General features: G+C 38.2%; 1 protein-coding gene across 1 annotated transcript in view; it reads left to right on the top strand.

Annotated features, from left to right (window-relative positions):
* LOC146593861 (heterogeneous nuclear ribonucleoprotein M-like) overlaps positions 1-13,619 on the top strand; it is a 14,019-nt gene extending 400 nt beyond the window's left edge. The window contains exons 2-3 of the mRNA XM_085308549.1: positions 4,146-4,320; positions 12,841-13,619. Of these exons, the coding sequence (XP_085164675.1) occupies positions 4,146-4,320; positions 12,841-12,905 (240 nt within the window). The 3' untranslated portion in view covers positions 12,906-13,619. The remainder of the gene's footprint in view (positions 1-4,145; positions 4,321-12,840) is intronic.
* The last annotated feature ends 36 nt before the right edge of the window (positions 13,620-13,655 follow it).

Here is a 13,655-nt window from a genome sequence, read left to right as displayed (position 1 = left end):
GGGGAGGCCGCGCCGGGCCTAGCTGCCGCGCCGCCTGGCATGGCGGCCCAGGCGGCGGCGCGGAGGTTGGCGGGCGCGAAGGCGCCTTGGGGAGGCGCTTCTGGGAGCGCGCTCGGCCTCGGGTCGGGGTGTGGAGGTGGCTGGTGCCCCGTCCCGGCGCTTTGTGCGCCGCGCAGGCCTCGGGGTACGGTTGGAGTGCTCCTCCAGAGATACGGGTAGTGCCGGAGAATTGGGTTTTGATGTCTTATGTTAATTATCTTTTGCCCTAGCGTTAGTAGATGGGTTATAATAATTAGCCTCTGCTCAGACAGTGATCATCTCTCACTGCTGCGGAGTCTGGATCAGCGTGCTTCTCTTACGGTTGATGATGTCCTACTGGCAGGTACCTGATTCAAATACCTCATGGGCAAGAGCTGGCTTGAAGGTGATGCGAGGCACTAGCTAGGGGTTACACGTCCGTTGTAAGGAAAATGTTATAAACTTTTTTTTAAGAAAAGTTTTAGAGCTTACAATTACTGGCCTGTGGATGTGGGGAAAATAGAAAAGCTTAAACTGCATGTAACTTGCATAGATTAATATTAATCTCATTTTGGGAAGTTTTTTTCTTAGAGAAACCTAGATTTTATATAAAATTTATGGGATGAACAGGAATTTTTCAGTTACTTTGTGGCTCTGGGACTTGAAGATGAGAATTAGCATTTTGAACCTGATGTTCTTTGAGCAAATTTTTTTTATTATTTTTTATTTTTTTGCTTTGTTTTTTGGACTTGAAGTCAGATTTGTTTAACTGGTGTTCCTGAGGTGTGTTACATACTTGCGTGTTAGTTGCATTTCAAGCTTCTGAAGACTGTTATGCCCAGACATGTTGCATATCTGCTGTCCAACTTGGAGCTGACAGATATGAATAACTGAGGCTAGCTAACTGGTCTGTAGCTGATTGGAGATAATAAAAGTACAATGAAGAGGCAAATGCGGTGCTGTACCTTGAAAAGCTTCTTTCATCTGTCTCTACTGGCTTTATCTGTAGGTTCAGTTTCACATGATCAGGAACTTCCTGAGCATCAAGCATAGAATAGACTGTTTCAGAAAAATGTTCGTATCTTTTCTTTTCCTTTTTTTTCCTTTTCTTTTCTCTCTCTCTCTCTCTCTTTTTTTTTTTTTTTTTTTTTTTTTTTTTTTTTATTTTTTTTTTTTTTTTAATGAATAGTTAAAGTGTGCTCCTGACAACTGATACTTGGCTCTCTCATCTCCTCTTTGCCAGGCAGAAATGAACACGCCCATTCAGGAGTAGAGGCAGCCCTGGTTGCAGAGGGTGGAGTTCCCCGTGTCACCATGTTGTGTGATGCAGAGGCATGTAGTTTGTTAGCCAGGGCTGGTGGATGATCCTCAAATCTTCCTGTTCTCCCCTTTTCATGTTGGGTAGCAGACGATTGGAGGATGTTCATGTCTTATCTTGGATTGTGGTTACAGCTCTGGTTACACCAGAGCTTGATCTTGGCAGTTATACCAAACCCTCCAGCTCTGGGTAGTATGAGTACAGCAGTTTGTCTTGTATGAGATGAAGATTTATTCCTGAAAGTATAAATAAAGATTTTGAATTTGTTCTGGTTCAGGAGGCAGACCCTTTCCTGACCCTGTAGGTATTTGGGGTTTCTCCAGAGAGGTTGTCATTGTTGTTCTAGGTTCAGTTCTGTATCTAACATCAAGCTCCACGTAGCAAAGCTAACTTGTCTACACTGATAATACCAATGTTCTTGAGAGCATACTTTCAGTGTTCTTGAGGGAGGGGGAAAAAAATCTGTGTGTAATGTATTGAATTCTCGCTGTATTTAATGACTTGTGCACTTTCTGGATATAAGTGGTGTGTTTCTGAAATACATCTTGAAGAGTACTGTGTGCAGTAGTCCATTTCTTGGGAGAAAATAAGAGCTCCCCTTCCAGTTCCTCCTTTCGTACACTTACCACAAACAGAATTTTTCTTGAGACTTACTGGAGCATTTCAGTTCTCTAGCCTAAGGGGAAAAAAATCAAAGTAGAGATGTAGGATTGTGAGGAGCTCATCCTTTTCTGCTAGCTAGAACTCCTCAGGGAAAGAAGAGACCTAAAAACTTAGTTGTCTTCATACCTCCCAACTCTGTCTTTTAAACTGTCTGTGTGGACCTCTGCCTGCCCATTCTTGTCCTTTAAGTGTGATGGAGAATACTGTGGAAGTTGTCTGAAATCCTGCAAAAGAAAAATATTGCAGCTTAACTAGTTTCTCTGACACTTCTGAATTTCCTCTACCTGTCTGGATTCTTGTTACATTGAGTATGTTAAGGAATATGTTCTAGGCTAATACTCACCTTTAGTTGCGGGTACTATGGCTTGTCTAAATTTTTTAAAGGTGTATCAAAACATAAGGTGTACGTAAGCTGATTTGGGAGCATTAAATGCAGGATTGTGAAAGGTGTTTTCATTGTAGCTCGTGACTTTGAACCATCCTATACAGCAGCTCTAGCTTGATGCAACTCAAACAGTTCCATTTTGAGGATTAACCATAGAAAACTGGAGCACTGGATGTAGCTTTTACTACAGGTGTCAAATTTAATGTGTATATGTGTTATTTGTTCAGCTAAATAGAAGTTAGTTTAAAGGATTGTCCTGATTTGAATCTGTTTTTTTTTTTTTTTTTTGCATTTCTTTTTTACTCTTGATGACTTTGTTACTCAAGAAGTATTTTAAAACTCAGAGGAAAAAAGTCTAAACATTTCATTTTTTGATGAAAGTTTTATAAATAGTAAAGAATTTTATGCACTCATAGGTGCATATGCACGATGCTCTTCCAGCATATTATTCACATGCCTCTCCTTGGCCTATTTTTTCATTGACCTCGAGACTGAATAATATCTGATGGTCATATACGGAGCCAAATTATGCTTGTGGTTAGAGCTGTATCTATAATGAACAGTATTTCTTGAATATTTGCTTGTAACATGCTTATAGCTGAGAAAGCATAGATTACTATGCAGTAAAAATGAGGAACCCACTCAAATATGCAGCTTCTTAGAAATCCTCGTATTTTCTTTTTCACTACAGGCTGTTGTATCTGTTCACTGGTTGAAATGTTTGAAATGATTCTAAAGGAAAGAATAGTATTAGTGAAGAAGTAGATTCATATCAGAGCTAAGATTTGTCATAGAAGTGATAACTTCTGACAGGGCTTGAACTTTGCAGTTCTATGTAGGTTGAGCTGGAACTTAAAGTACAGCACATTTTTTAGAAACTTTATCAACTTCTGTGGTTAATGTTTTCTGATGAATTCTTTGTGAAGGTGCATTTCTGCATCTTGTAAAAATGGAAGTTGGTTGTATCAGTGAATGGAGCTGTCATGGAGTTGTCACACTGAAGTTTTTCATCATCCTATTTTTTTAAACGCTTGCTATTCAGTATTCAATGGGATTTGTATTCTGTAAAAACCTCACGTAAAGGCTCACGTAGCTTGTTAGAGATATAGTCCTCAATTTTTCCTTTTCCAAATCTGACGTGTCAGAGTTGGTGCTCTGATAGAGTTACAATAAATGTACTGGATGGTTATTTTAAGGCAGAGGTTCTGAATTGTCTAAAATGATATTCATTAGTAGAAAAAAAAAGTTGTTTGTTAACAGTCATAGTGACCTTAGTGCTTACATGCTGGATCATTTTGTTAAGATTCTTCTAGTACAAAACTACAAATATGGTGGGTCAATGCATTATTTTTATTAAAGTTGTTGAAGTAATTCCATGCGTTAAGGGAAAAAGAAGTAGAGTTGGATGTCTTTGGTCTGAAATATCATGAGGAGGTGAGGTTAGGCTTGGTCAACTTTAAAGATAGTCGGCCTGTAAAACTGAGAACTTCTGACTTAAATGAGTTAGATGAATGTGAGGAAGAACGGTGGGTCTTGATGACTATAACTTGTCTACTATTAGAAAGTCTTTGTTACAATGCAGCACTAGTACTGTGAGTCCCAGCTGTGTGCAGTTCTATAGTAGTTCTGCAAATAGCAGTAATAGGCGAAACTTTGCAAGTTTGGATTTAGTTTTAAGAATATGAAAACTATGCTCCAGGAGGTGGTGTGATTTGGATCAAATGCCAGAGTAGTTAATATATGTGAATGTTTTTCTTTACTTGCAGTGAAGGTGAACGACCAAGCCAAAATGAAAAAAGAAAAGAGAAAAGTGTCAAAAGAGGAGGGAATCGCTTTGAGCCATATGCCAACCCTGCTAAAAGATACCGAGCTTTTATTACAAATATTCCATTTGATGTGAAGTGGCAGTCTCTGAAAGACCTGGTCAAAGAGAAAGGTAATGTACAATTCAGGTGGCCAAGTGATGTCTGTCATCTTACTTGTGGTTGACTCTTTGTTTCTAAACTTAACAGTTGAAGTTCTGGGCGCACTTAGTGACAGGAGTTCTGTAAAAGGTCTGCTTAAAGCCTTTTTTGGTGTTGTACAGCATCCACTCTGTGGCAGAATTCCACATGGCTAGTTCCTTTATAGGCATTTTGGCAGATGGTTAATAGTGCTTCATCAGAGATTAAAAAGTCTCAATGGGGGGGTGATCAGGCTTCTGTCAGGTTTAGTCTTGACAAGCAAGAAATGCAAGAAAACTTTCTGAAGCATTTTAATGTCTCTTGGTTACTGAAGATGGTTATTTACTGCTGATCTGGTGTACATATAGCTGTCTCCAAACTTTGTAGTGATTTGTGCTTAGCTAAAAATCCATATTGCCATCTGATAGCAGTAAAATGTATTTAAGGGTGACCTGCAAAGGAGAAAAATCAGGTTTGTGCTTTGGCATGTGCTGCAACATGTGTAGGGCTTTAGAAATTATATTCATGGTGTTTTCCCCCTTCCCCACTCTTATTTAATCTACACGTATGAACGGGAGCCTTCTTGGTTTGCTGGCTTAGCATCTTCATCCCTTCAAGAAGATGAAGAAATTGAGTTGACTATTCTCAGATGGTGATAAGTTTAAATGCATCTTTTTGGCTCGCTTAGTGTTATTTCTTTAAGCTGATGCCCAACCTATTAGTTCTCAAGTCATCTTGGAAATGTAGCCTAGTGGCAAGAAAATATCTGGCTTCTCCATCATTAAAATGTCTGAAATGTTAAGTCACTAATAGAACCATTCCTCTTGTGGGTCACTACTAAAATACATAGCATGCATTTGCAAAATAAAATAGCAACCAATGTTCACTTGTGTTTTGAACTAGGTAAGGAATTACGGCTAACGAGTACATAAGTTGTGGCCTGATGAATTGGAAAACAAATTTCCAAAAGGGTTTTAAAACATCTGTCTCTGGAGGCAAAATGGAACTGAGTCAGTGTAACAAACTATAAGCCTTGGGAAGTGTTCATAATTAGAGGCTGTGAAATGTTGATGCCTGAGATTCAACAACTGTTCTCCATAACATAAAGAAAGTCTTAAAAGATTGCATTCACAGACCCTAATTATGAACGGTCCCTTGCCTTAAACTCTGCTTTGCTACACAAGATACACTGGTTAATAGGAGTATCTGTATGTGTAGATGTCTAATATTTTAAGTGCTATGTTGAATTCCGTTCCAAGTGTCTTGTGGTTTCTCTCCAGTTCACGTGGATGGAAAAGTCCGATGTGAGATTGTTTCCTGCCTTGCTGTTCAGCTACTCATTCCTGCAGATACTTCTAGGGGAACAGTGAAACCTCTTCGTTCTGTCTGCAGGGCTTGTTATGCTAAATCCTGAGAAGCATTGTTCTTGGTTTTTGGGACTGCTTGTTAAAATATAACAGTTTAGATTTGCTGTGTAGTTGGGATTCATTCCAATTAGTCACTGACTGTTACCAAATTGGTGCTCTTGTGCTGTGCTTGAACCTGCTGAATCGGTGCTCCCTGATATAAGGCATAGTAGTTCCAAGAACCAGGAATGTGGCTGTGAAAAATCTAACTGTTAGAATTCTTGGTTTGTAAGTGTAAGAATTACAGGCCAAATGTTCAAGGTTTTGGGAGCATGTGATACAGCTCTGTACATAAGGATAAATATAGGTGATTCATTACTGCTCCATCACTCGGCAGTCATAGAAGACTTAAGCTTTTAGCAGCAATGGCATAGCAGGTTGCCGAACGTAGAAGGAGTTCATCTCAATCGGCTGTTTTGCGTCAGTAAGTATGGTTTAGGAGACATGAGCTTTGAGGTTTGCTTATATTTCTGCAACCTGGTTTTTCTTCAGATGCGTACATCTGAAATCTTAAAATGGTGACATCGCTCTGAAGAGCAATGCCTTGGTTCAGTCATTTCAGCGTATTTGTTGGTGAAACTCAATTACAGGTGTGCAGTATGATACAGTTTATTAATAAAAATTAACAAATGTTCTTGTTTGAAACTCCCTTGTATTGGCTGACAAACCCAAGCTTCTGCTAAATTGATGTCATCAGCATTGATAACTGGTAATTGGTAAATGGATTCAGGAGAAGAATGAGGCAGCAGTTCTTCAGCATGTAAGTGGATTCTAAATGTAATCATGATTGAATGCTAAACAGTTGTCTTAACCTGTTCCCCCAACAAATGGCTCTGTCTTGGGGAGACAAATTGTGATGCTTCATGGCAGCTGGCATACACAATGCGATACCATAAGATTAAAAACAATCTGGTATTTGAATTCGTGATGCTTATCATTGATTCCTTTAGGAAAAACAGAATTTTATAGTTTAATCTCTTTACTGATGAAAATAGCAAGATAGAATACAACACAAATTTTAGCTGTAAAATGAAGAAATAACTATATTCTGGTCTGTTGCAAAGCTAGGAACAGTTGCAGCCAGGGCTATGCTCAAGTTGAGCTCAAATGTTTCAAGAGATCCTATAGGTTGTTTGTATTAGCATGGTTGAACCCACTTTTATGTAGTCCGGCCTGTAGTATGTGACAGGCGTGCTCACCTTTTCATATCAAAACCTGAATGCCTGGACAGATAAGAGGAAAAAGAAGTAGCATAGCTATTGGCACCTTATAATGACTGAAGAAGAGCAGCTGCTAAACTTTATTGTTCATGTGCTGACTTCACCTTTCTTGCCACATCTCTAGGTATTGTTGGAGACTGATTACAGAGGTAATTCGCACACTCTTGGTATTATACTTAGTCCAAATTGTCACTTAGGTACTAATGGCAGTTACTCGAGTACCTGAAGACAATTATTGCTGGAGGTTGCCCTGAGATTCAGTGCCTAAGAAGATACTGTCAAAATGTGCTCGCAAACTTCAGTTTGTGGCCGAAAAGGATGAATTGAACAAAGCAGTAGTGCTGATTTGTCTGACTTACTCCCTCTTACTTTCAGTAGTCATGCTAATGAGGTTTTTTAGCATCTTGCCACAAAAGCGGTTCCTTGTCCTAGTTCTAGAATAACTTACAACTGGATCCTCTACAGGCCAAGATTTTCCCATCCTGTGCCATTTCTGCCTTTCTTCTCATTCTTTACCACGAGGCACCACCACCTCTGTGTGTGTCAAATTAATTTTAAACTTCAGTCTTAAATTACAGCCTAATACTTGCCTATTCCTCTTTTTTGTTGAATGATCTGGAATTTAATTTAACACCAGTAAGAACTATCAGCTAGATGCTAGTGGCAATTTAATTTCTTTAATGGTTAATGTCAGTCAACAGGCAGCTTGCTTGTGTGAAAGCAAAAGCAAGCCTACCATTTTATTTCTTCCTCTGAGAAATAGATACTCTTTCTACTTATGGAAAGGGGAGTTCTACTGTGTTCCTTTTTCCATGTGTTTATATTGAGACACCTACATCAATTTCTACAGAAGGCAGGAAAATGTTTTTTTTTATTCTTCATTCTGTTCTTTGCTGCCTTTCAAAGCTATTGTGAAATGCAGTGAGATGTATTCTCTTGTGTAAGAATAGCTATATATCTTAACTTGAAGTGAAATTACTTATTTGAAATTTAGAACCAAGTATATGCAGATGTCATAACTTGTTTAGTGCAGAAGAAAACTGTTTATTCTGCTAGGTACTGCACCAATCTGAGAACTGATGTTCTATTGCTGTGGCAAGTATGCCCTGGATATGGTTGCTTGCTGGTGTCAGTAAGGGAGAAGGATGATGCTTCCCCTTTCTTCCTCATTTTCAAATAGGTGTTTTCTTTTTCTTTTCTTTTTCTCTTCTTTTTTTTTTTTGTGAACTGGAAGAGAGCCTGAAAAGCTCTGAGCAGTACTCGAAGCTCTCAGTTGGACCTCTCTATCTGCATCTAAGGCTTTTATGCAGGAATATTCAATACAGACTGCAATGTAACTGATTGTAGATGAGTTCTCTTGCAGTACAGAGATGAATACATCCTTAGTTTTAAGATTTTTCTTTTTTTCATTTTATCATGGCCGGAAAGAGAATCATGGCTGATGTTTCCGCAGTTCAAAACTTCAGGTTTTTCTTCTTTGGACAATGTGACAATAGTATCTAGATTACCTGCTTTTTTTCATAATTTTTTAATGTGTGCTGAGTGCAGATGGCAAGACTTGACTATACGTAAAGTATAGTGGGACTGTTTAAAATAAGACATCTAAAATGTTCTTAAATAGAAGTATCAACTGAGAAGAAGTATCAACTGAGAGAAGTAGCAACTGCAAGTCTTTAACTTGTGTGTGATTTCTCTTGCTTAATTTTTGATATTTAAGACCCTTCTGTGCACTCAGTAGGTTGTATTCATAAAATAAAAAAGAAAACCCTTGGCTGTCCTTCAAGGAGAAACCTCAGTTTAAATACAGCTGTGTAGCTTGTGCGCTGCTCACAGCACTCATCTCTGATTAATGTTTTATCTGGCTTCTATGTGAAGCACTTCAATAAAATATCTTGAGTAGCCATTATAATAGGACTTCCAAGTATAACAGTCGCTAAATTCGTTTAAATTTTGCATTTCTGCTGCGGCTGTCATGTTTAATGGAATTTTTGATGTTCTAAAAAAGTTGAACCAAATTTACTAAGAGCGGAAGTTGTGCTTGATGTTCTTGAGCTGTCTGTCACCCTGCAGCAATCCTGCTTGAGACATGGTTCCATCAACTTCCAGAAAGATGGACAGAAGAGACTTAAGTCCTACTGAAATGCTAATAACATTTTTAATAAGTATTTTTAAAAGTGTAATTGAATTAGCTAGATTGAAAGTTTAAATACTCATCAAAAGGTTTAAACTTGTGGGTACTACTTGTTTCTTCTATCTTACTCTATTAAAGAGCCAAAATTGCACAAGGCTTTTTTTTTTTTTTTTTTTTTTTTTTTTGCCTAAGTTGTCTCACTGAAAAGATGGCTTGTTTCTTCTGTCTTTGCTTTGGGAGAAATGTATTTTTCTTATCCCGTTTTGCCTTCCCATCCCTGCCCACAGGTAACTTTTTAGATGTAGTCTGTCCTGAGATTTAAATACGGAAGTGAAGGAGGAACTGTGACAAATTCTGAATTCTTAAGTTGACCTTATTTGGCTTTTGATAGTACAGTTCTCCAGATTCTAGTATCAGTCACTTTGATTGCAGTTCTTTACTTCTGAAGATGATGATAAATCTGTGCAGTCTTAGGATAATGCCTTGAAAGGGTGCCTTCTCTGTTTAGTCTATAGCAATTTATTTTTGACCAAGGAAACTAATGTAATTTTTAAGCTTTTACCATGTTTTCTCTTTTTTTTTTTTTTTTTTTTCCCTCCTCAGTTGCTGAGATGTCTGTCTATGAATCTTCTAAACATCTTTCAGGAGTTTTGTGGTTTTTTCCTAACAGTGAGAGTTGTATTGCCTAGCTTAATCTTTAAAGTGAATGTTTGTATCCTGAGCTCATTATCCTGCACTTTCAGATTCATTCATCTAGCCCTGAAGAGGTATCTAAGCCATGCCTCAGGTCACCATGTGGACATACTTATCTGAACATCCTGAACAGTCAATGAGAACATCCAAATACAGACAAACTAATTTTGGTTGTACATCCTAACTGTCCAAGCAGATAAACTTCACAAAGTGGATACAAAATGGAGAAAAAACAATGACAGTGTGAAGTCATACCTGTTCTTCATCTATAACACTGGAGACTTCTTTAGTTTGTACTTCCAGTTCTTGTAATGAAGACTTCTGCTTAAACTTTTTGTTATAGAAACACTGAGTTTCTCAGCTTTCTTAAAAGTGAGGTTTTAAAAAATCTTTCTGCTCTAAAGGCACCACAGTGAACATAATGCAAGTATAATTATATCAAGGAATAACTTAAAACATTGAGCTAGTATTTTCTGTTAATTTTTTAATCCCTTGTGGATGTATATCTGGTAATAAACTTTAATTCCTTGAACAACCTTTTTTATGCTTGGATGAGATTTCTTCACTTCTGGGTGTAGCATATCTTTCCGTGTGAGCCAGCTGTTCTCTAGCAGAAAGAAAATGTGCCTGGATCACTGTGGATTTCTTTTGCACTCTGAAGCAGGATTTGGTTTGTGGATATCTACTGTTGGTATTTTTCCATGGCTTAACTGCCTGTACAGTGTTACAGGCTGCATTTGCCTGCTGTTGTAGCAGGCAGATTTTTGTCCATGATGCCTGCTCTTCTGATGCACTCTGGTCTGAGATCTAGAAAGCAGCCAACTAAAATGTGACTTTATGTAGATTCTTAAAAAAATACTTTTCCCAGAAACTACTGTTTGAGACTAGCAAAGAGTGCCATGATGAATATTATTACATGTTTTTCAGGAACACTTTCCTTTGCAGTTCTCTGTTCTGGACTTGGTGTCTTAGATATTGGACTATTAGTTTTCTTTCCCCACTTTTTTTCTTTTTTCTTTTTTCTTTTTTTTTTTTCTTTTGAGGTCTAGCTAATTCAGGAAGTTCAGACATCCTTTGAAGGAAAACAGCTTTAGTTAAAGGTTTCTATAAAGCTTGAACATAAAGCTTTGAGTGAAATTGGCACATAAAAGATTTTCCACGTGATAATACAATTACTTCTGTGGCAGATTCTAGGGAATCTTGTGGTTCAGAGGTCAGAGATTCCTTAAACGAACCTGTTAAATCATATTTAACTTACGTTATATTCAGGCATGGCAAACTTGTTTTGGAAGAGTTTGTGTAGATCTTGGGTAAGAATTGCAGCTGATTTGATTAGTGATTGGGAGTGGAGAGCCATAAATCTAGGGGCTCTATAGTGTTATTAGGAGCAAAGAGTCACAGGCTTCTAACCTTGTGACTTTTGGCCTTTGTGAAATGGAGTGGTTTTGTATTGTAGGTAATCTGGGAATTTGTTGTCTTACTACATAAATTGTTGAATCACATTTCATTCTTGATAAAAGTTCGGTTGGACCCTGGCTGCTGCTGTTGAGATGGATGGCTTCAGAATGTCCTGGTAATATTGAATATTTGCACTTAGTGCATGGCCCCTGTGTATCACCATGGGCTACTCCAAGAGGGCTGTGTACAATGCAGTCCCTTTAAATAGACTGTGGAAAGAATTCCATGTGTTCTGTGTCCTTTCATGATCTCCCACTACTCAGATTATAGGATGGAGTTGCTTTTTTGTTAGGTTTTATTTCAAGAAGTACTTACTGCTTAGATACAGAAGATACTGATAGTAATTCTGATGTTCCCCATCCCTTTAAAAGGGATGTTTCTTGGTCTCTACCAGTCTCAAACACTTAGTGTCCTCAAAAAGACATGAGTGGCTCAGCATTTGTTTAATATGTCTGGCTATCTGCTCTCTGCCTCAAATGCTGATGCTGTTTAATTTCTCTTTAAATGGAGGAAAAATTGTAGAGACTTCATTAAGCATTCCTTCTCTTCCAGCTTCTGGAATGGACTTTCAGAATGCTTGTTTTGGCTAATCACACTAGCTGTCCTATAAAATGAGTGGTCCTGTAGGAGGTGAAATTCCTTCCTCTGTCCCTTGCTAAAAGGGTAGACCCTTGAATGTGAGACTCCAGTTAGTTCCTGGTTCAGTGGAGTAAAAAAGTCTGTTGTTCAAAGGACTCTACCAATATTCAGACTCTAGGGCCTGTGGTTTCCCGTGAAGACTGCTTTCCTGACACCTTTCAGATAATAAAACTTGGAGTCCTCCTGTCATAATTACAAAAACAAAAAGCTCACAAAAGTCATAATTGTTTTCTTCAGTTATTCTTCTGTATGCCAATCACTTCAAAGGCAGCAGCCATTTCGGTAGTTGTATTCTGGAGGTACACGATACGGTTATGTGGTCCTAAATGGGCAATCCTAATCTTGTGTGGAAAGGTGCAGAGTTAGTTTTCTGATGTGTTTTGCCTTTTGCTGCAGACTGTTTTATCTTGAGAGCGAAGATGGCAAAGTTTAGTGTTTCTTCCTGAAGCTAAAAAATGCAGTTAACTTTTATTACAGCTTGACAAAAGGCAAAAAAGCTGCTGAAATAAATAGTAAGCAGTCAATAATGTCTTGGTCTGTTAGGTCAGTCTGACTTCCTTTTTGGTAGCTTACCTTTAAATCCAGAAGAGCAAATGTTAACTGTTAAGTTCTGGATTTATGGTGACAAGCCTGCAGATTACGTAATGTGAAGGAAACTTACTCTTGCAGGCTTTCCCATGGATTTGGATTGCCTCTAGTAATGAGTGGGTACTAAAGATAAGGAAACTGATATTGTGGAAATAGCTGGCTTTTGAAGTGGAGGAAAAATCAAGAACATGTTTAACTGTTTTAAAACTTTACTGCATACCTGTAATTGTCCAGTTTTGTGGTTTAGAGAATATGGAGTGTTTCTGGGCTTTCTTATAAGGCAGAGGCTCCATACACGGTTGTTGATTGTTCTAAATTCCCATTGTTTTCTTGGCTTTTCTCCCTTGGTATATGTGTCGTCTGGAATCTGATTTGTAGTTGGTGAGGTAACATACGTGGAGCTCTTAATGGACGCTGAAGGAAAGTCAAGGGTAAGTGTTTGAGAGAATTTCTTCTGTGGATTTTCTACATGACAAATGTAACTGTATGGTGGCGTGGAACGAAAAGAAGTCAGGAAGGTAGACTCTGTATGCTTAGTGGCTATAACATAGGTAGTGCTTAAAGCTTCTCTTGGGATGGGGAGGAGGTGGGATGGGGACTTGTAAACAGTGTTAGGGTGGTCTTCCACTGTGTTCAGTTGGTGTTGGCTGCGTGAATTATGCATGGACCCTAGCAGTGGTATGGAATATTAATGCAAAACTTGTGTTTTGGCAAATGTCACTGTAGTGGTTTGCTGAATTTGTAAGGCCAGTGTGTAAAAGCAGGTTCTGTAAACTACACTTCCTGTGCCAGTAAACATAAGTCAACCTCTTAACTTAAACGTATATAGCCTTCACAGGTACTTAACTCCTTTAGTTCAGCAAAAGAATTTTGCAGGGAGGAAATAGTAGGAGCTCGCTTAACTGTACTGAAGAATATGGATTTAGGGTGAGAGAATATGGCAAGGATTTTGATGTATGACAGAGAAGAACAGGCCATATAAAGCGTGTGGTATTTCTCTTGGAGAATCTGGACTTTAGTTCTGTTTGTTACAACTTCAGAAACTACAGTTTAATCCTGTTAATGTGTAAAAAAATTTATCTTATGGAATTCAAGTAATGAAGGCCTTACTGGGTAAGATTACATTTATTTTTGCTATTAGGGTTAACTAATGTAATTGGACTTAAATCATTTGTTTTGTATTTTGTGCTTTT

Source organism: Rhea americana, unplaced genomic scaffold (assembly GCF_003343005.1).
Source record: "Rhea americana isolate MKP2758 unplaced genomic scaffold, rheAme1 scaffold_278, whole genome shotgun sequence".
NCBI lineage: Eukaryota > Metazoa > Chordata > Aves > Rheiformes > Rheidae > Rhea > Rhea americana.
Note: the sequence above shows the minus strand (reverse complement) of the source record. Positions and strands in the feature narration are given on the sequence as shown.